Source organism: Pipistrellus kuhlii, unplaced genomic scaffold (genome assembly GCF_014108245.1).
Source record: "Pipistrellus kuhlii isolate mPipKuh1 unplaced genomic scaffold, mPipKuh1.p scaffold_m20_p_5, whole genome shotgun sequence".
Classification (NCBI taxonomy): domain Eukaryota; kingdom Metazoa; phylum Chordata; class Mammalia; order Chiroptera; family Vespertilionidae; genus Pipistrellus; species Pipistrellus kuhlii.
This window is the reverse complement of record NW_023425551.1, coordinates 78,840,972-78,863,766: the sequence shown is the minus strand read 5'-3', so window position 1 is coordinate 78,863,766 and position 22,795 is coordinate 78,840,972. Positions and strand designations below refer to the sequence as shown.

The 22,795-nt window shown below is 48.1% G+C and overlaps 1 protein-coding gene and 1 non-coding gene across 2 annotated transcripts; one reads left to right on the top strand and one right to left on the bottom strand.

Moving 5' to 3' along the window:
* Positions 1–1,400: 1,400 nt before the first annotated feature.
* Positions 1,401–1,507, bottom strand: LOC118706283. Its single transcript, XR_004983988.1, has one exon. It is a non-coding gene; the product is annotated as a U6 spliceosomal RNA (small nuclear RNA).
* An 8,506-nt stretch (positions 1,508–10,013) lies between these two features.
* PIM1 (Pim-1 proto-oncogene, serine/threonine kinase) lies at positions 10,014–15,186 on the top strand. The gene is made up of 6 exons (XM_036413586.2): positions 10,014–10,479; positions 10,593–10,699; positions 10,796–10,846; positions 10,948–11,314; positions 12,890–13,066; positions 13,757–15,186. Exons 1-6 carry the CDS (start codon positions 10,398–10,400, stop codon positions 13,912–13,914), a joined length of 942 nt encoding a protein of 313 aa, XP_036269479.1. The 5' UTR covers positions 10,014–10,397; the 3' UTR covers positions 13,915–15,186.
* Positions 15,187–22,795: the final 7,609 nt, after the last annotated feature.

The following is a 22,795-nucleotide window of genomic DNA, read 5'->3' as shown; positions in this document are numbered from 1 at the left end:
GTAATATGCTAATTAGACTGGGAGACCTTCTGGATGTCCTTCTGGACAAAGCCATGGTGGCAGGGCCAAGGCAGAGGAGGGTAGGAGCGATCAGGCAAGGAGGGGAGGGCAGTTGGGGCCAAGCAGGCCAACAGGGGGGGCAGTTAGGGGTGATCAGGCAGGCAGGTAGGTGAGTGGTTAGGAGCCAGTGGTCTCGGATTTCGAGAGGGATGTCCGACTGCCAGTTTAGACCTGATCCCATGGGGCCTTAACCAGCAGTCAGACATCCCCCAGGGGGGTCCCAGATTGGAAAGGGTATAGGCTGGGCTGAAGGACAGCCCCCTCTCCCCTGCCCTGTGTACAAAATTCATGCACTGGGCCACTATTATCTATATAAGAAAAGATAAAGAGCCTGGGGTGCAATAAATTCTGGGCTCTATCCTTAATCTGAAAATGCTATGGGAACTTGTCAAATCTCTTCCTGCCCTGAGATTTGTTTTTGGTCATCTGTAAAACTAGAGATTAGATGAAAAGATCTTTAAGTTTCCTTTCAGCTCACTCTTTGTGGTCTTATCAGGATAAAAGATCCTTAAGCAGAAACTAGAACCATGTCTTTTGACTCCGGAGTTCCTAACACAGAACCGTAAACATAGTGCTGTTCAGCAAATGTTTATTGATTAATTGACTGAATTAGTCAAGGGAATGTAAGGCACAAGTGATTCTTGGCTCAGCGCTACAGCCTCCTCTCTCACCCTAAGGCGAATCCTTTCCCCACCTGTGCAGCTGCCAGCTCTCATTTTCAGCAGCCTTCCTCTTTGTTCACCTCTCACTCACGTCATTAACTTTTTTATTTTATTAATTTTAGAGAGCAAGAGGGGAAAACACAGAGAGAAACATCAACTTGTTCCACTTATTTATGCATTCATTGGTTGCTTCTCGTTAGGTGCCCTGACCAGGGATCGAACCCGAAACCTTGGCATATCGGGATGACACTTTAACCAACTGACCTACCTGGCCAAATCACACTATTAACTTTTAATATTGTTCCAATCCCCATTCATTTCTCTTGGGCACAATACTGAAGGAAATTATCCACAAACTCTATTGTCTTCCCATTCATTACCTTGCTTCCTGATTTTATTTAATCTGGCTCATGGCCCTCTGTGCTCTAAGTGTGACCTCTAACACACAAAGAACTACCCCATACATTGTCTGGCTCTTAATCAGGGTCTGTTTCATGAATTAAGGCTTCTGCCTCTCTCACCTGTGGACCTACCTTCCTGGATAGAATAATAATTAAGAGGATTAAAGACAAAATGTATGTGCTACATGAATATCTACCATATACAATATGTGTTGCCATATTATATGCTTCGTAAATAGTAAATATTCAAATAATATCAGCTATATGTACATATATTTTAAATATGGAATACGTTACAAATTTATGTGTCAGTTTTGTGCAGGGGCTATGCTAATCTTCTCTGTATTGCTCCAATTTTAGTATATGGGCTGCCAAAGTGAGCACAGACACTTCTATAAAGTAGACTGTACCTACTTCTCTTAGCCTTTGGCTTAGGAACCTGACAATCTTAATTTATAAAAGTACTTTTCTTTTTCTTTTTTTAAACATATTTCATTGATTTTTTACAGAGAGGAAGGGAGAGAGATAGAAAGCTCGAAACATCAATGAGAGAGAAACATCGACCAGCTGCCTCCTGCACACCCCCTACCAGGAATGTGCCCGCAACCAATGTACATGCCTTTGACCGGAATCGAACATGGGACCCTTCAGTCCGCAGACTGACGCTCTATCCACTGAACCAAACCAGTTCCGGCTAAAAGTACTTTTCTGAGGAAGGCAAAATTTTGCTCTGAAGTCTGTATTTTTAGTAGAGCAAACAGCCGCCTGTTTTTTTCATCATAATGGCAGTGGCAAAGATTAATGCAGAGGATAGTCACAGGATGTTTGATGTCTTCTTTCTTGGGTTAAATTAAATTCAGTGTTTTGTTTGTTTGTTTGTTTGTTTGTTTGTTTTAATTATCTCTTTGCCTGACCAGCATGTGTCAGGGGTTGAGCATCGACCTATAAACCAGGAGGTTGTGGTCCAATTCTCGGTCAGGGCACATGCCTGGGCTGCAGGCTCAATCCCCAGTGTGGGGGGTGCAAAAGGCAGCCGATCAATGATTCTCTCTCATCATTGATGTTTCTATCTCTCCCTCTCCTTCCCTCTCTGAAATCAATAAAATACATTAAAATAATTTATCTGTTTAGTACTTCCCAAAGGAAGAAGCTATATAGTCTTTCAAGTTTTACTATAGAGTCTCTGCACTTGAAGAGCTTAGGGTCTCACTCATGGCAAACACTCAGTTAATGTTTGCTGCTCTTAAAGTTGATGCCATGATGGCAGTGAACACTTCAATAACAAAAGAATAGTATTGTGTCAGATTGCTAGTACATATACTGTAGTTGCTGTGAGTTTAAAAACTATCGTCTGGAGTTATCAGGGAAAGCTGCAAGAAGTCCAACCGGCCTTGAGCTGGTGTGAAAGTATAGACTGAACTTGGGGATATGCATGTAATTTGGGCTCAAATATGTAATCTATCGATATGTTGTCTTTACAGCCCTGAACAAGAGGACTGGCTATTTGCCAATATAACTTTCATTCATAAGAGCTAACTCTGATGACTGGCAATGATGCATTTGACTCTCATCTAGTGAGTGTGTATCTCCTTAATGAAGTGGCATCACTGAGCACAGGAGCAAGCTTAACCTTCCCGAGGAAAAGTCACACTTTCTACAAAGAGGGTAACCCAGCTCTCTAGCTTTCCAGAATGAGCAAGATTGTATGTAGAAATTCTAAGAATCTCGGACAAAGTTATACACGAAAGGCCATAAAAAATGGTTCCGTATTTGCGTATGGTTGTTTTAGTTCTGCCGTGGTGAGCTGTCAATGTTTGTTTTAGCAGTGGCAGCACCCAACCTAAAAAGAGAACTAAAACACAGTTGGAAAGAGGAAGTATATGTTGAAAATATAACATTTTCCAAATTACTGAGTGGATTTCATCCAGTCATGTTAATGCATGTCCTTGCCACTTAGATCTTAAATATAATATATATATATATATACACACACACACATACATATATATATATATATATATATATATATATATATAATATTTTTAAATTAATTTTAGAGAGAGGGAGAGAGAGGGAAACATCAATGTGAGAGGGAAACATCAATCAGTTGCCTCCCATACGCACCCCAACTAAGGATCAAACCCGCAAGCTGGATATGTGCCATGAAAGGAGATCCATCTTGTGACCTTTGGGTACACGAGATGACATTCAATCAGCTGAGCCATTTGGCTAGGGTTGTCATTTGGATCTTGAACACTTTATGTGTTAAGCTACTACTGTATTTCCAAACCACAAGCTTTAGCAATGTCTTAGAGAGTCTGCCTAGTTTCTTCTTCAATGAAGACTGAAATAAAATCCATCATCTTTTCCTTTAAAAAAAATATTTTATTGATTTCTTACAGAGAGGAAAGGAAGAGGGATAGAGAGCCAGAAACATCAATGAGAGAGAAATATCACCAGCTGCATCCTGCAAACCCCCCACAGCGAATGTGCCTGCAACCAAAGTACATCACAATTCGGATCTCTTTTCCCATGTTTGTTTTGTGGTTTTTTCAGATTCCACATATAAGTGAGATCATATAGTATTTGCCTTTCTCTGATTAAAAAGAGCATAATGCTCTCAAGGTCCATCCATGTTGCTGCAAATGATGAGTTCCTTCTGTTTTATGGCTGTATAATATTCCAATTTTTTATTCATACCACAATTCTTTATCCATGCATTCATCAAAGGACATTTAGGTTGTTTCCATGTCTTGGTGTAGCTAAAGAAACTTTTATTCATTCATTTCTCATGTATTGGGGAATACAAAGAACATAATACAAAGCATCCTTTGCCTGTATTCCCGACGTAACTTATCCCACTCCCTCTCTCCTTGTACTTACTCATCTCCTATTTATCCTTTAAGATCCATGTTAAGTTCTACTTCCTCCCTGGAGCCTTTCACGACCTCTTCAGGCTCCTCTGAACCCCGTTCCTGTGAATGACACCCTCAGTTAGAATCTGATCATAGAGTACCTTGTTAAACCCCTTAAACTCCTCCTGTGTTCCTTGGAAAAGCAGAATGGCATGGTGGGTAGGAGGTAGCTCGGTCATCTTGCCATGCAGCCTTAGGCAAATTACTTGTTTATTTACCTGTAAGCCAGCAGAGATAGTAAAACTGCCCACGTCATAGGATTTAGATGAGGATCCATAAAAGTGCTTAGAAAAATGCCTCGCACAGTTTTGATGCTCAGTGTTGACTACTATCAGTGTCTCTTTTGCCCAATCCGTTTTTAGCACTTAGCCTTTATGTTTAATGACAGGATGGTTTCTGCCCTCACTACATTTATAATTTAGTTGTAGAGACTGAACAAATGCAGAACAGAAAGGGTGTGTGCTATTAAATGACAACTGAGATACACAATAAACAAATGTTTTCATTAGCATCTTTTAGTGTCTAGAAAGATGTTCCACAAAATCTTTTTGATCAATCCCCCCCCCCCCCCCCCCCGTTTTTTACCTAGATGCATTCTGTGGCCTTTCAAATATACATTAGCAATTGTATTTTACATTTTAAGATGGTAGACAACCCCCTTCCCAATGCCCGGACATATGACATCCTTTCTATTCTCTCTCTCAGGGCTTTTGTTTACCTGCCTGATTTATTTTATTTTTTTGTTTGTTTTTATCTGTGGCATAGATTTTCCTAGTCTACCAATCTTCTACTAAGTCCCCAGACTTCCTATAGCCTTTTTGCATGTTAAGCTACTTTTTGTTTCTTATCTATCCACTAATACTCAGGAACTATAAAATCTTTGTGTACAGTGCCTTCAATAAATATTATTTTAATTCAAATAGTACTGAATGTATAAAATTATTATTTTTAAACGAATTGGTAATAAATTGGATTATACTTTACTGGATAACAAATATGCTTTCTTCTCCAACCTTGCTGAGGAAACTGAAAGTTGGCTAAAAGAGATTATAAGCTTGAAACAAATGTCACATGCTATCAAGGACAAGTCAGTTCTGGCTGGACTATATGGAATCCCTGGCCTTTCTAAAGCTGATGCTCTGGACTTCCTAGCTGTTTGTCAGTGCAGAATTATTACAATTTAAAAAGGAGGCTTTAGTCTTTTTAGAGTTGGACTGTTTCATGTATTACTGTTTGAAGTGGATTTTCAATGAAATATATGTGAAATTTAAACTCTCCTAAATAATCTTAAAACCTTGAGGCAATATTTTAAGGTATAGAAGTGTATTGCAGTTGGATTGTCCAAAATTTCCCCTTTTGATTTCACCAAAGAGAGAGTAAAATAAAAAACAGTAAATTTTTCAAAATTAAACTTCAAACTTGAAAAATGCAGTAATTGTATTTTCAAGGAGAAATAAGAGATACAGATCCAAATGATTTTCTCCTCATTACAGATAGCTTATAGAGAAAGTTATGCAGCAGATCCTCAAATAAGGTAACTTTCAACGTGGTTTTGTTATAAAGTTGATGAGTTGCCCTAGAAACTTAGCTCTTTTAGCCTATAGTTAAATTGGCTTTGCTGCAGTTCCAGGACAATTGAGGACTTAAAAGTACAGACCCCTATTTATAAAAATGCATCAACTTGCCCTAGCCGGTTTGGCTCAAGAGCACGTACCATGGTTGCAGACTCCTTCCCTGCCCTGGCCCTGGTCGAATCTTATGCAGGAGGCAACCAATCGATGTTTCTCTTTGTCTTTCTCCCTCTCTTCCACTCTACCTAAAAATCAATGGGAAAATGTCCTCAGGTGAGGATTAAAAAAAAAAAAAAATCAACTAGACTCAGAGGTACTTTAAAAAATAGTATACATGCACCCTTTCAAACTCAATTCTTCTAAACTGTAATTACAGAAATTGCTCAAGGCATTCCTTTGACAATGGCTTGATAAAATCCATAGCAGGTAGAAGGATTCATTTGGGTGTTGTTCACATTAACATGTTCCCTTTTCCAGAGAATTGTTAGCATTATTATGGCATTTATCTTCCTAAAAGCTCTTGTCCTTTAATAATTAGCATGCTTTTTCTGATTCCTTGTTAGATTCTTTGAGACAAGCACAAGTAGTGCTTGCTTTTTATTATTTAAACTACATGTTGATGAATCAAAACATCAAGTTCCCTACACTTGAGAAAAGTAAGTTTTAACATGAAACACACTTGAATGTTTAATAATTACATTTAAAAGCAGTTTTAAGTAAATAAAAGCTCTTGCCAAGTGTGGTCCATGTTTTGTAACTTCCAGCTTTGAAGTACCCACTATATAAAGCAAACATATTAAATGTTAATCACTTTAGATCTAATTAAATATTTAAGCCTACAAAAATCTAGAGAAAGTGAAAAAAAAAGGTTAAACTTGATTTAATGTATACAACTATTTTGAATCATATTCTCTCCCAAAATGATTAAATCAAACTATCCTGAAACCTTTGGAATCTCCAAGGAGCAAGACCATTCTAAAATTCCTCCTTTTCATCATCATTGCCATAATCACCATCAGCATTATTGCCATACAGCTAATATTTGTAAGTTTACTCTGTGCTAAGCTGTGCTCATAAGTCTGCTTTACATGCAGAATTTTATCTGCTTCTAACCACAGCCCTATGAGGTAGGTGCTATTATTATCATCTCCATTCAGAGTCTGAAGCTTTAGGAAGGTTAAGTAACATGACTAATATCACATGACTAGTTTAGGTGCCAGATCACAGGTTTATAAGCAGGCTAACTTAGTTTAAAGCCCTTACTACTCACCTTTATTTTGCTTAAGCCACTTAATTTAAATTTGGTATAAATAAACTTTAATCATGACATTTTTTTGGGAGACGACCCATTTTGGTCTTCCCCTTCATCATCAAATGTTAGATAAAGTATACTTTCAAGGAATAGGGAGACAAGATACAAATAACTGAAAATTTAATCAACACAGACATTAAAAACAACAACAACCCAAATAGATTATTGTGACAGAGTGGACTGTGGGTGAATGCTTGGAGTTTATTTGCAATTGTTTCTTGATGGCTATAAAGGCTTTAATAGAAGTGAAGAGGAGAGGACAGTCTGAGAACAGGTTGGCTGCTTCTGTAAAGGCAGGAAGTGCTAGGTGAGTGTGAGCGAGTGAGATCGTAGTAGGGCTTGAGAAAAGAAAGGGAGGGAAAGGGAGGATGTGGCGAGTGGGGAGTTAAGTATATTTACACTTGATATCTTAGTGCCATGGGCAGTTTTAGACCCTGACAGGAGGAAGTCTTTAAATCCTCAGGAGTTGAATTTGGGTCATTTCATGTCTTCCTCCTTCGGTGTCACCCTACTTATGTGTCATTTTTCTAAATGTAAACAGGGAATGACTCTTGTTCCCTTGGGTTTTCTCCTAGTCATCAAAAAGGAATGAGCTATCCCTGCCCAGGTAGCTCAGTTGGTTGGAGCATCTTCTTTCCCAATAATGCCAAAGTTCAGGCTTGATCCCTTGTCAGGGCACATATCAGAATCAACCAATGGGCTGGCTCCTGTGGCTCAGTGGTTTAGCATCCACCCACGAACCACGAGGTTGCTGGTTCAATTTCCAGTCAGGGCATATGCCCAGTTGAAGGCTTGATCCCCAGTAGCAGGAGTGCAGAGCAGCCAATCAATGATGTTTCTCTCTCATAAATGTTTCGATCTCTCTCTCCTTTCCTCGCTCTCTAAAAAATCAATCAAAACATTAAAAAAAAAAAAAAATCAGCCCTAACTGGTTTGGCTCATTGGCCAATGGGCTAAATTTGCAGTGGTCTCCAACTGGTGGTCTGTGAGGTCCAAAAGGTTGGTGACCACTAGTTTAAGGAAACCTTGTCCCGGGTTCGATTCCGGTCAAGGGCACATGCCTGGGTTGCAGGCTTGATCCCCAATGTGGGGAAGGGCATGCAGGAGGCAACTGATCAATAATGCTCTCATCATTGATGTTTCTCTCCCTTCCTCTCTGAAACCAATCAAAATATATATTAAAAATAAAAAAATCAACCAATGAATGCATATGTGGTACAAGTAGTCGATGTTTCTCCCTCTCTCTATAAGCCAATCCATAAATAAAAACTTTAAAGAATGTATAAGTTAGCCCCACCAGTGCGGCTCAGTGGTTGAGCTTTGACCTATGAGCCAGAAGGTCAAGGTTTGATTCCTGGTCAGGTCACGTGCCAGGTGGCGGGCTCCATCCCCAGTGGGAGTGTGTAGGAAGCAGCCAATCAATTTTATTTTATCATTGATGTTCCTGTCTCTCTCTCCCTCTCCCTTCCTTTCTGAAATCAATAAAAAAAATTTTTTTTAAATGAATGAGTTAAGCCACAGTACACAAAGGAAAATATATACTGTTTTATACAACAAATTCAAAAACGTTGTAAAGTATCCGGGCATCTTTATAAAATGAGTGCTGTAGAAAACTTTTAATGGAATTTAAATTCATTAATGACTTGCAGGTGTATACATCCTGAAATACCCCCTTTTTTCCCTTTTAAGTGGCCGAATCTTGAAAAAAAAAATAGGAGTTAGCTTTTCCTTAGGCCATTGACAATTCAATATATGCATTCCATAGAGTTTCAATGTACTCATTTCAATGTCACTGTCAACTCTGCGTGAAGTCTAAAAGAACAAAGGAGGCAAGTCGAGCTGGTCAGCTTTCCGTGTTATTTCCTGGGAGAGAGGGGCTTTCCTTGGAGACTCGCCTGGGCAGCCCGCAATGGCAGGTGTGCCCGCCTGTAACCTCGGGCTGAGGAGAGGGGACTGCGACGTGGAAACGGAGGAGATGGGGGAGGAGATGGAGGGAGGAGATGGGGGAGGAGACGGGGCGCAGCTCCCACGCGCGCCGCAGACGAGGCCTTTCCCTCCCGCCCTCCGCGGGCCGGGGGCGGCGGCACCGCGTGGCCCCTGGCGTCGTGATCGCCTCCGCGGGGCTCACACACCGCGGCGGAGGAGGACGCCTTCCTGCTCTTTTAATAAAAGTCGTGAGAATCGTGTGCGTGTGTGTTTGGGGGAGGGTGACGTTTCGCACGGCTGACAGTTGCCATCTGGACGCACGCGGAGTGCTCCCGTTTATTCCGGGCCCGGCCCCCGCCACGGCCTCCGCGGACACGCCGTGACTCACAGCTCTCCGGTGCTCCCCCCGCGCCCGCCCCCCCGCCCGCCCCGCGCGGACCCGGCCCGAGCCCGCAGCGTGTCGTCACCCCGCCCGGCCGCCTAGGCGGTCTCGGGTCTGAGTCACACGGAGAGACCACCCTCGTCGGCCTCCCCACACACGTCGCGCCTCACGCCGGCCGCGGCCGCGGCCTTCCCCGGCCGCCCGCCGGGCCTGCTCGCCCGACGCACCAGCGCCCGGCGGCCCGGCGCAGCTTGTTTTGCTCCAGCTCCAGCCCTTGACCCAAAAACCTCAGAGGAAGAGCCGCAGAGCCGGCCTCGCGCGGCCTTTGAAGGCTTTGTTATTGTTTGGGTTTGAATCGATACGCCCCTCCCCATCCTTCCTCCCGGCGGCTCTACGCCCAGCGCCCGCCTCCCGCACCCCCCGCGCCCCTCCCCCTCCATTTTGGCGCCTTTTCCTTCCCGCCACGTCGTGGCGGCGTAGAGACCATTCTGACCGCGAGAGCGGGGCGGGGCGGGGGAGGGGCGTGTTATGCAGATAAGCCGGCCGCTGGTTGGCTGGGGAGGCGCCGGCGTGGGCGGGGCCTGGGCGCGGCGCTTCAGCGCGCGGGGCGGGGACCAAGGGAGTCGCCCTGGCCGGCGGCCGCCCTACCCCCTCTCCTTTCTCGGCCGGCGCGGCAGCCGGCTCCCCGCCTAGGCCCCCGGGAGAGGCCCCGCCCCTTCCCCGCCCGCCCGCCCGCCCGCGCCCCCCGCAGGCGCGCTCCGCCCCTTTACTCCTGGCGGCGTTGCGAGCCCGGCGTCTGCTACTGCGGCCGCGGCGGCGAAGGCCCGAGAGGACTTGGCGGCAGCGGCGGCGGCGGGACGAGCAGCAGCAGCAGCAGCAGCAGCAGCAGCGACCAGCCCCCGGTGCCGCGGCCCTGCCACACGGACTCCCACGAGCCGCCTGCCCCGTCGCCCTCGGCGCTGCCTGACCCCGCCAGGGGGTCCACCGGCCGACAGCCCCGGCGGAGCCCCCGGTTGTCCTCCGACTCGCCCTCGGCCTTCCGCGCCAGCCGCAGCCTCGCCGCATCGCCAGCCGCAGCCGTAGCCCGGCCACAGGCGCAGCCCGGCCCCCGGCTCCTGCGGCGGCAGCGGCTCCAGGCGGCGCCCGCGCCGACACCCCGGAGGGTGGGATGCTCCTCTCCAAAATCAACTCGCTCGCCCACCTGCGCGCCGCGCCCTGCAACGACCTGCACGCCACCAAGCTGGCGCCCGGTAAGCGCCCCCCGCGCCCGGGATGGGGATGGGGAGGAGGGGGCTGGACCCTCCGGGTGGGGCATCTGGGGGCCCGCGGGCCGGCACTGAGCCCCCTGCTCCCCCTCTGCTAGGCAAGGAGAAGGAGCCCCTGGAGTCGCAGTACCAGGTGGGCCCGCTCCTGGGCAGCGGCGGCTTCGGCTCCGTCTACTCCGGCGTCCGTGTCGCCGACAACTTGCCGGTGAGTGGGCGCCACGCCGGGGGGATGGGGGGCGCGGGGCTGTGTGTGGGCCCCGGCGGGGGGATCTAACGCCGGCTCTCCCGGGGTGATTTCCAGGTGGCCATCAAGCACGTGGAGAAGGACCGGATTTCCGACTGGGGAGAGCTGGTGAGTGCCCGGAGGGAGCGAGACCCCCGGGACGGGTGGGGTGGGGCGAGGGGCGCCCTCCGCCCGGCGCGCTAACGCAGCCTCCCGGTGCCCGCCCGCAGCCCAATGGAACCCGGGTGCCCATGGAGGTGGTGCTGCTGAAGAAGGTGAGCTCGGGCTTCCCGGGCGTCATCCGGCTCCTGGACTGGTTCGAGAGGCCCGACAGTTTCGTGCTGATCCTGGAGAGGCCCGAGCCGGTGCAGGACCTCTTTGACTTCATCACGGAGCGGGGCGCCCTGCAGGAGGAGCTGGCCCGCAGCTTCTTCTGGCAGGTGCTGGAGGCCGTGCGGCACTGCCACAGCTGCGGCGTGCTCCACCGCGACATCAAGGACGAGAACATCCTCATCGACCTGCACCGCGGCGAGCTGAAGCTCATCGACTTCGGGTCGGGGGCGCTGCTCAAGGACACCGTCTACACGGACTTTGACGGTGAGCCAGGCCGGGGCGGGAGCCGCCGGGAGGGAGGGAGGGAGCTGCCCAGGTGACTCGGCCTGGCCCGCAGGCCTCGGCCAGCTTCCCTCTCTGGCCCTTTGTAAAGGTCACGGGCAGCCCGGCTCCATGATAGCAGGCAGGGGCGGGGCGGGGAGCGCTTCCCGGCGTAGTAAAGCCGCCGGGGATTTCAAGCCAGCGGAACCTGTAATGTTTCTGGCACGATTTTCTTTTCTTTCTTTATTTATTTTAAAGTAGAAAACTCAGTGGGTTCCCAAGCTTTTCGGATGAATAAGAGGTTGTGGGCAACCGGCCGTAGCCCAGATTTCTGAAGTCTGACCCAGTTTCCCCGCCAGTAATAGGATGGGAGGTGGAAGAGGGAGGAGAGAGGCGGAGAGATGAAAATTGACGCCGGTTTTTGTAGTTTTTGCTTTGTTTTTATACGCGTTTAGCTTTCTGTTAGGTTGTTTTTAGACTGCGTTTTCCCCTCCTCTTTGATCTAGGGGCAGATAAGGAATAGAAACAGAAATAGTTTCACTAAATAATTCATTTTGCTGATTTCCCCCCTCCCCCTCCCCGGTGTTGTTCAGCGAGGGAGTCGGGAATGAGTGTTGTGAAATAAGATCTCTTGCTAGTTTGAAAATTAGTTGGGTGTCTCCGAAGAGGAGGAAAACCTATCCTAGGGAAGGGCTGGGAGCAGGTTTTTCTGAAAAGGTGGGACGGAGAGCCAGCGGCCAAAGCCGAGTGGGGTGGGTCACCTGGCCGCTCAGCCTAACCAACGACAGCCTTTCAAAACTTGTGACTGGGGCTGTGGTTTGTGTTTATTTGCCCTTGGAGGACGCTGGGCTGGGCTGCATTTTTTTGTATTTAACAGTTAATGGCTGGTCGGATCCTCCCATGTTGTTGTTTTTTTTCTTTCTTTCGAGTCTTTGCTGCCCCCTGGTGAGCACCGGGAGAATGGGCCCTACTTTTTTTTTTTTTTTTTTTACAACCCAAAGTTTGTAAACAGGAATCACGTGGTCTGGAACCAGCTCTGCAGAGCTGTCTGCCTTTCCAGTGTGGGGAGGAAAGGGTGTGGGTGTCTGCCCCTGCGCTCAGAGGGCACCCTGGCTGAGGATGTTGTGCAAGTGCCCTCACCTACATCATATCTGAGAGGAGAATCTCAGCCTGGCTCCTGGCAACCTTCATGCAGTTGAAGGTTTGTCTGTGGGGTACCTCCCCTGATTGTGCAGACATTCACCCCTTTACCCCCTTGTGGGTGGTCCTGCCGCATGCAGGCCTCAGGCAGGCGCTGGGTCTCCGGCCAGCCCCCTGTGTCTCTTGGAGCAGCTTGTGAAGACTTTCAGTTTGTGGTCTGGGCTGGTAGAGAGGGGGGTAATGCTTTGGGTTGGAGAGATGCCATAAGCTGCTTATCCATAAACTCCTTTCAGCTTAGGGAGGTAAATTGAGTTCACCAGCTCCTGAGGGAAAGACCGGGGTGCCTTTTGTTTTTAAAGAGTTGCTCAGCATACTCAGTTGCTTTGTGTCTTATTTTTGCTGAAAGCGTGTTTTCCTTCCTATTCCCTTGGCTCAAAGGGACCCGAGTGTATAGCCCTCCGGAGTGGATCCGCTACCATCGCTACCACGGCAGGTCGGCGGCCGTGTGGTCCCTGGGGATCCTGCTGTACGACATGGTCTGCGGAGATATTCCGTTCGAGCATGATGAGGAGATCATCAGGGGCCAAGTTTTCTTCAGGCAGAGGGTCTCTTCAGGTAAGTTCTGGGGGCCGCCTGTTGAAGAGAAGCGAGAACACAGGCTTTGCATTCTGGGGAGCTTCCCTCTCCAGGAGGTGGCCGGCCTCTGACTTCCTGTCCTAGGCCAGCAGTGACCTGCTGACCCCCGGGAAGCCAAGGGCTTGCGGTTGAGCAGTCTTCGGGAGGTCAGAGGAAGGGCAGGTGTGAGACTAAGAAAAGACATCTAGTTTCCCCGAGAGGTTGTTTAAAGCACCAACAGAAGCGTCCTGGTCCCTCACTGCCTGGCTGGTTTGCCTGAGTGCTTGGCGAGCCTTCTCCCTTAAGTGAAGGCAGGCTCTGAACCTTGTGGTCCCAGTGACCTCACTGTGGGTGGTGTTCATATTTGTAAGTTGGTAGGTGAGCTGAATCACCTCCTGCTCACTGATGTCTCATCAAAATCCCTAGTCGCCCTCGTTCATACTTCTGATGAGTGGGTGGCGTGGGAAAGGCTCTAGCTATTGAAATTTGAAACCACAGATTTAAGAGGGGCGCTGTTTTTTTTAGCTGAAAGCAGACAGTTGGATCCAGATGTTAACATATTCTCACTACAGAATAGAGTTCTAGAAAGCCTGTGGTCTCTGATAGGCCTCAGACCTGTGGGTCCTTGGGAAGGCCCCCTTCCTCACAAAAACAAACTGAGTCATTCATAACCTTTCTTGTTTCCTGCAGAGTGTCAGCATCTCATTCGGTGGTGCTTGGCCCTGAAGCCATCAGATCGGCCTTCCTTTGAAGAAATCCAGAATCACCCGTGGATGCAAGATGTGCTCCTGCCCCAGGAAACGGCTGAGATCCATCTCCACAGCCTGTCGCCGGGGCCCAGCAAATAGCAGCTTTCCAGCAGGCCCGCCCCTCCGGGCAGAAGCTCCGGGGAGGGGACGCTTGTACCAGGGACACTTCTCACCAAGCAGCACAGTGCTTGGCACAGGAACAACATTTACAGCTCATTCCAGACCCCAGGCCCCGGAGGAGGCCCGGACAGGGGGAGAGATTCCTCTGGGTGTCCTAGGCCTCGATTCCTCGTAGATGCTCTCTCTTTCTCATAGGTGTGCAGCCAGCATCGCTGGACTCTGCAGAATTCCCGGGGTGGGGTGGGGGAGGGGGTGGGGGTCAGAACCCTGTCATGGACTGTTCCCTTCACTGAATGCCATGGTCAGGTTAGGGGAAAACGGGTTGGGGTGGGATAGGACTAGCACCGTTTTTTTAAGTCCCTGTCACCTCTTCCTTGACTCTTCTGAGTGCCTTCTGTGGGGACTCCGGCTGTGCTGGGAGAAATACTTGAACTTGCCTCTTTTACCTGCTGCTTCTTCCAAAAATCTGCCTGGGTTTGGTTTCCCTGTTTTTCTCTCCCGTCCCCTCCTCCCCCATCCTTCATATGAAAGGTGCCATGGAAGAGGCTTCAGGGCCAAACGCTGAGCCACCTGCCCTTTTTCTGGTCTTCCTTTTTGGTTTTTACGTAACTGTTTCAAAGCCAAGACCTCACACACACACACAAACACACAAAATGCACAAACAATGCAAATCGACAGAAAAACTGTAAATGTGTGTACAGCTGGCATGATAGTGTACAAAAGGATTGTAGTTGATCTAATTTTAAAAATTTTTTTTGCCTTTAAGTTATTTTACCTATTGTTTCCTTTTTTTTTTTTTTTTTTTGAAAGATGCGCATTCTAACCTGGAGGTCAACGTTATGTATTTATTTATTTATTTATTTGGTTCCCGTCAGCTCCAAGCTTCCACAGCTGCTGCCATAGTTTCTTTTCCTCCTCTGACTTGGGGACCTGTTTTGGGGGGGGGGTACGACACTTGCTCTGTCCTTAGGGTGGTGGGGCTCAGGCGGGACTGCTGCAGGCCCTCTCGCCTGCTTGCCTAGCGGGTGGTGCCGTGGGGGACGGGAGGGGAGTTGCTGATTGTGTACATAGGATAGATGCCTGGAAACCAGTGCTGGACAGCGTGCCTTCGGGATCCTCTGGGGCTGTTTGAAGCAGCGCGTAGCCTGCTGGTTTTATCTGAGTGAAATACTGTACAGGGGAATAAAAGATACCTTATTTTTTTTTTTTTTTTATACCTGGCGTTTTTTGAATAAAAACCTTTTATCTTAACTTGTGGCTTCTAAGTGTCATCTGTGCAGACGTGCTAATGTGCCTTTATTAACCACTTGGTGCGCGTCAAAATCTCTAACATGTAGGAAAGAAAAGGGAACTTCAGCCTAAATCAGGTTCCTTCAACAGGAGTTCTGGGGATGATCGCTTTTCTGGAACAATGTATGGCCAAGGTGGGGGAGGCAGTCTTATGTGGACACGATTTGGCTTGAGGGGCCCTGTGTAAAGTCCCGCTCTCTGTTCTTAATGCAAATTCTAGTTTCTCGAATACAGCACAGGGAGGAGGGGAAGGGGGCCTATCTCGCAGCTGCACTAGTCATATTTCGTGAAATAGCTGATTGTGACTTAGGGGCCCAGGAAATAGAGGGCATTTCCATCACTGCAGAAGGTTCTAGTGAGCAGGGCTGAGCTGTCAAACAGCCCTACTGTCCTCCAGTAGTAAGACAGCATGAACCCTTGCTATGTATTAACAGTTACTGGAAAAACAAATTACTCTTAGATTACTGACTCAGGTTTCCTTCATATGCAGTGTGGGGTTTGGTCATGAGCAATGTGGATGACAAGCAGGATTTTCCCCTCCAATGTGCTTGACAACAGGTTTATAAACAATAGGTGAGATGTTCTTCAATTTTCTTCCATTAACCCTTGTTGAGATAATTGGGGTTTGTAGTATGTTGTTTGCAGGAATCTTTAAGCCCCTTATTTATATATTCACTTTATTTTTTTTAAATCCTTACCCAAGGATATGCTTATTGATTTAAAAAAAAAAAAAAAAATATATATATATATATATATATATATATATATATATATATATATATTTTATTGATTTTTTACAGAGAGGAAGAGAGAGGGATAGAGAGTTAGAAACATCAATGAGAGTCATTGATCAGCTACCTCTTGCACACCCCCTACTGGAGATGTGCCCACAACCAAGGCACATGCCCTTGACCGGAATTGAACCCGGGACCTTTCAGTCCGCAGACCGATGCTCTACCACTGAGCCAAACCGGTTTCAGCTGCTTATTGATTTTATACAGAGTGTGAGATAGAGAAATATCAATTGGCTGCCCTCCCCTACCCCCATACATGCCCGGACCTGGGACCAATGTGAAACCCAGGTATGTGCCCTGATCAGGAATCAAATCCCGTGACCTTTTGCTGTGCACCTTTTGGCTTACGGGGTGATGCTCTAACCAACCAATCACCGGCCAGGGCCCTTGTTCATTTCTTGGGTTTCGTTTAAACTGGACGGTAGATTAGACCATGTAGTGGAGGCAGGCCTGCTCCGCTGAGAGCACACCCAGTTTGCACACTGTGAAGGTGGGCTTCTTGCTCCAGCACCGGCAGCAGTTCTGACATCCTCCCCTGTGGGCATCTTGTCCTCTCCCCTTGGTGCATACTCACATCCTTTGGACACTGGCCAGGGTGCTGTCTTATCAAGATGCTGGAGCGTCCCGCTGTCGTACCCAGCACCTCTCGTTGTCTGCCCTTCAGCTTGGATTAGGTCCCAAACCCCAGCTCAACCCCTGTGGCTGCAGGAGAGGAAGGAAGGATTTCTTGGTTCTGGGAGCTGATTTTGTAGGTTCCCCTTTTCCTTCCCCTCCTCCCCCCAACTCACAACCTCTTGGAGCGTGAGGGTTGCATGCCTCATCCTTTCCAGTAAAGTTGACACGTGAACAATTAAAAATTGCCCCAAACTTGTAACGAAATCTAGCACAGCCCCACCCTTGTTCCCCTTGAGTTGCTGGCAGTTCCCTATCCTCTACTGAGACTACTAAGGGTCCCTGAAGAAATACATATCATGCTTCTATTGGGTACAAAATGCTAGGGGTTGTATAGGAAGGGTGACAGATCATATGTGGTCTCCTTTTTTAAGTCTAGTGTGGAACGGAAGTCAGATAACTGATGTGACTGTGGCCACGAGGATGAAGAGGGGCAGTCTTTAGGAGCATCACCTTGGGAATCCCCTCGGCCTGTGAAGCCTACACCACTCACCTGCATGCCTTGGGCAAGGCACGCCCTCTGAGGCTAATCTCTAAACAGAGCTACTCCTAGCCTGGAAGATTCTTTTTAAATAGCGGGAAGATTGAGTTAAATAGGTGAGCACTTATGCAAACAAATACTAGCTCCTGCCTATGGCGCAGACATATATGCAGTAAAAGTACTAAGAAGCACAGGGCAATTAAGTCCCAAAGTCAGGACAGTGGTTATTATTTCAGGGGGGGAGACAGGGAGGTGGGGTTTGGGGAGGGATATCTGTACGGGGCCTTTTCACTGTTTGGGCAAGGGCTTCGTTTCAGAAGCCAGATGGTGAAGACGAAGGTGCCTCCATTATTCTTTTTCTTTTTATTGAGTTTATTGGGGTGACATTGGTTAATAAAATTACATAGGTTTCAGGTGTACAATTCTATAATATATCGTCTGTATATTGTATTAAGTGTTCACCACCTAGAGCACATGTGTCAAACACAAGGCCCGCGGGCCAAATCCGTCCCGCCAGGCCTTGCAATGTGGCCCGCACCGCCCTGTCATCACTGCACTCCGCTGCGTTTCCATCACAATGACAGTTTATGACTGTTCAGTAAACCATTCGGCCCGCGATTTAGGCTGGATTTTAGATTTTGGCCCCTTCTCTGATTGAGTTCGACACCCCTAACCTAGAGTCAAGTCTCTTTCCATCACCATTTATCCCTTCTTTACCCTCTTCTACGGTTCTTTATTATTATTATTATTATTATTATTATTATTGATTTTTAAAGAAAGAGGAAAGGAGGGAAGGCGAGGGAGAGAGAAACATTGATGTGTGAGAGAGAGAGAGAGATATTGATTGGTTGCCTCCTACATGTGCCCCAACCAGGGTGGGGATGGAACCTGCAACCCAGGCACATGCGCTTGACCGGGAATAGAACCCGTGGCCCTTCTTTGTGAAGGCCGACGCTCCAACCACTTGAGCAACACCGGCCAGGACAGAATATTATTTTGTAACACATAAAGATTATATAAAATTCAACTGTCAATATTCATAAATGAAGCACATCCAGTTGTGAATTGTTTGTGGCTGCTTTCGTGCTGTAGGGGCAGAGTTGAGTAGTTGTGACCTTATAACTGGCAAAGCCAAAATATTTGCCATGTGGCCCTTTATAGAAAAAGCCTCCTGACACCTGCACTAGACCACGGTCTCTCTGATTCATTTGCATCTTTTCTTTTTTCTTTTTTTTTAACGCTGAGCCATAACAGCTAACACCAGCTTTGCACATATTAATTTAATCTTACAACCAATCTCCATGAGGTAAATGCTATCATTTATCCCCATTTTACAGATGGGGAAGACTGAGGCACAGAGCAGTTAATTCTCATGTCAAAAAGTCACAAACCTAAGAAGTGGCCAGGTCAGAACTTGGACCCAGGCAATCCATGTTCCTTATCACTCTGCTAATCTGCCTCTTAATAAATTAAATATGTGTGAAGGGCCCAGGATCTGGAGGTCCGGGCAGGTCTTCCCCAAACGCCAGAGAGCTGGTGAGTGGTTCCGTGCTGGGCCCATATTCACCTGGCTCTTGTGGGCTGCCCTTCCCTTGGGCCTGGGCAGGGCGGAAGGGTTGGAGGCGGCAGAGGGAGGAGAGAGGGGGCCAGCGGGAGGGGGAAGGGGTGGGGCAAACACACATTTCTTGTAAATGTTGCTCAGCTCCTTCAACTGCTCCCGGGTTCTTGGAAACCCTTACCACAAAGGGCCTATCGAGAACAGTGTTGTAGCAGATATGGCCTCACCCCCCGGTTCGCTTCCTGCCCAGCCTGTGCTCATAACCCCGATTGCAGAGAGCAAGGTTACGGTGACCCCAGCATCACTGTGGGAGGAAGTGCAAAAATAAGCAGAACTAGGGTCAAGCGGAGAGGACAGACTATTTTTATTTATTGTAACAGGTCATACGGTGCCCAGAATTGGACTAATCATAATCCTTGGTTCCTAATATATTCTCACCCCTGACCCAAGCACGACCTGCGCTATCATTGTATTATGTTGGGTAGTTGGGTAGTGAGCCTGCCACCAGCTCAAGAAGCAGACATTGACAGTGACATCCATCCACCTTTACGATTCTCTCTTTCTCCATCCCTTGCCTCGATCCGGTACAACCTACTGTCCTAAATTTTGGTTAGCATTCATATATATATATATATATATATATATATATATATATATATGAATTGATTTCAGAGAGGAAGGGAGAGGGAGAGAGACATAGAAACATCAATGATGAGAGAGAATCATTGGTGGACTTGTCTCCTGCATGTCCCTTAATGGGGATCGAGCCCACAGCCTGGGCATGTGCCCTTGACCGGAATCGAACTTGGGACCCTTCAGTCCACAGGCCGACGCTCTATCCACTGAGCCAAACCGGCTAGAGTTACTCTTAGATTTCTTTAAAAAGTTTTTACTTCATAGGCAAGTGCTCCTGAATTATATAGTGTTTAACTAGTTGTATTAGTTGTTCTTGAACTTTGTAAAAAAGAGTACCATGCATGAATGTAGTGATCTGGAACTTGCTCTTTCCACTCAGCATTATGTTGTGAAAATTCATGCATGTTGTAGCACTTGGTGCATTTTCACTAGAATATTCTGTGGTATGGACAGGCATTTGGGCTGTGGCCAGTCTTGAGGGACCCTCTGGGTTAAGCTGCTTAGGGGGCCAGCATGCCCAGCAAGATATAGCTCTTGCCCAGTATCCAGGGTGTGAGCCAGTGACCATGTGGCCATTCCAGATTTCTCTTCAGAGCACCTAGTATGCATAGGAGGGAGGCACCAAGCCAAATACACAGAACTCCTTCTCCACGTGAGAGTAGACAGGACCAGGCTTTGCTCATCTGCACGCTTCAGGGTTCAATGTGGTGACAGCAAACAGACAAGTGTCACAGCAAAGCAAAGATCTGACTGCGTGGGCTCACCTGTGAGATCCATGGCTCAGCCGGGACTGTTGTGTGTGAGGTGTGTGTTTGATGTGGTGTAGGGTGATGATATGGTGTGATGGGGTGTGTGTGTGTGTGTGCACATGTTGATCAGTGTGTGTGGTGAAGCAGGGTGGTATATATGCACTTATGTGTGTATAGGTGTGTATATGGGTGTCATCTGCATGTAGGATGTGTATGTGCTGGTATGCATGCACACTCATTCCCAGGGCTACTACCTGCTTACCCCACCTGACTAAAGGCTCCTATGTCTTCACTTTGTGGCTTGGTGGCCTCCTTCTCCTACCTCTGCCCTGATTCCTCTACCCCACTCCCTCCTCTCAACTCACGTCTTATCTTCCTTCTGATCTCCAACCCAGATCCCTCCTCCGATAACCACCCACCCAATTCCCTTCGTTCCCTTCACAGTTCCTCCTGGGGGGAGGAGGGGTGCCCCTGCCAATTGACCTTGAGACCTCATCCTCAATTTGACCTTGCAAGCAAGCTTCATAAAGCTGTTGGCCCCGCCCACCTCGAAACGCTTCATGAGCCTAAATTTGCCTTCAACTCCTCTGCCTCTGGCAGGAAGCAGATGGCACTCTCAGGCTGGGTGAGTGACGGGAGTGTGAAGAACTCCTTCCAGGGAGTGGGGCAGGTGGCGGGAAACCACGAGGGGCCACCCCCTGAGGGGCCGGGAGGGAGCAGCTGGAGCACAGGTGCGGGAAGCCTGCCTGGTGAGATGTGTGACCTTCCTCCCAGAGGCAGTCAGCCTGTGGTAACCCCAGGGAGCGAGCCAGAGAAATAAATACCCCGGCCTCCCGCCCCTGATCTCCTCCCACTGCCTCCCAGCGGGTGTGAGGCCGTCCCCAGGTGATGATATGGTGTGACTGTGTGAGCGTGTGTGTGTGAGTGTGTGTGTGTGTGTGTGTGTGAGTGTGAGTGTGTGTGTGTGAGTGTGTGTGTGTGTGTGAGTGTGAGTGTGTGTGTGTGAGTGTGTGTGAGTGTGTGTGTGTGAGTGTGAGCGTGTGTGTGTGTGTGTGAGTGTGTATGTGAGTGTATGTGATTGTGTGTGTGTGTGTGAGTGTGAGCGTGTGTGTGTGTGTGAGTGTGTGAGTATGAGTGTGTGTGTGTGAGTGTGTGTGTGAGTGTGACTGTGTGAGCGTGTGTGTGTGTATGAGTGTGAGTGTGTGTGTGAGTGTGTGTGTGAGTGTGTGTGTGTGAGTGTGAGCGTGTGTGTGTGTGTGAGTGTGTATGTGAGTGTATGTGATTGTGTGTGTGTGTGTGAGTGTGAGCGTGTGTGTGTGTGTGAGTGTGTGAGTATGAGTGTGTGTGTGTGAGTGTGTGTGTGAGTGTGACTGTGTGAGCGTGTGTGTGCGTGCGTGTATGAGTGTGAGTGTGAGTGTGTGTGTGAGTGTGTGTGTGTGTGTGTATGAGTGTGAGTGTGTGTGTGTGTGTGTGTATGAGTGTGAGTGTGTGTGTGTGTGTGTGTGTGTGCGTGCACGCGTGGGCACAGACCCAGCTGGGAGGGACTGCAGAGGGCAGGGCAGCCCGGCACAGTGGCCGCAGGTGCCTCTCCCAGGCACCGCACATCCTCTGCACGGTGCTTCCTGGAGCTCCAGCACGGACCTCCCTCCTGAGCTCCAGGCCTGTGACCAGCAGCCTAGGCGCCCTGCCCAGGGTCTCCCAGGAACTGCATTTCACTGGTGCCTGCAGGGCAATGTGAGGCCTCCAACCCGAGTCCCCACCCGCACTGCTCGCCTCTCAGTTCCACTCATGAAGTTCCCGAGAGGCACAGATGCCCACACATTTTCCAAATGCAAGTAGTATTTTTAAAGACCACAAATGCTTCTTAGTAAAAATATGGTATAAAGTGAAATAAGTGGTGTGATATGATGCTACCACACCAGAGAGAAATACTCTTAGGAGATTATATATATCCTATATAAATAAAAGGCTAATAAGCAAATTGACTGAATGGCAGAACAACTGGTCGCTATGATGCTCACTGACCACCAGGGGGCAGATGCTCAACCAGGAGCTGCCCACTGGTGGTCAGTGTGCTCCCACAGGGGGAGCACCGTTCAGCCAGAAGCGTGGCTCACAGCTGGCTAGTCCAGTGTGGGTGGTGGGAGCCTCTCCCACCTAAGGGTGTCTGACTAATGGCAACATCCCTCAAAGACTCCCAGACTACAAAAGGGCGCAGGCTGGGCTGAGGGACAGCCTCTCCCCCGATGAGTGCGTGAATTTCCTGCACCAGGCCTCTAGTATATATATAATATTTTTATACATGTTTATTTTCTTTATGTAATTTTACAGAGCAGAGCTCATATTTTTGTAACCTGTTTTCCCCCACATTTAATAATGTGCTATTGAAGTGTTTCCATTTCAAGAACTATAGATTTTATATGGCCATAATACAGATGTACATTATTCATTTGTGTAATTTCCAATTTTCTACCATCATATATGAACTACTAGAGGCCCAGCGCACAAAATTCATGATTGGGTAGAGTCCGTAGGCCTGGCCTGCAATCAGGGCAATCTTCCCCAGCTGCCGCAGCCAGCAGCTGGGCCCGGCCCCTGATGCCGACACGAGTCGCTCTCTGTGTGTGGGGCAGCCAGTGGGACAATCAGGACTCTGCTTGCTCGCACCCGCCTTGGTCTG

What these genes read in the sequence shown, in the direction of transcription:
- PIM1 (XM_036413586.2), top strand. Translation starts at nt 10,398, where the DNA reads ATGCTCCTCTCCAAAATCAACTCGCTCGCCCACCTGCGCGCCGCGCCC. An exon ending in GTGTCGCCGACAACTTGCCG is followed by an intron (nt 10,700 to 10,795) that starts GTGAGTGGGCGC and finishes GGTGATTTCCAG; the next exon opens with GTGGCCATCAAGCACGTGGA. An exon ending in TTTCCGACTGGGGAGAGCTG is followed by an intron (nt 10,847 to 10,947) that starts GTGAGTGCCCGG and finishes GCCCGCCCGCAG; the next exon opens with CCCAATGGAACCCGGGTGCC.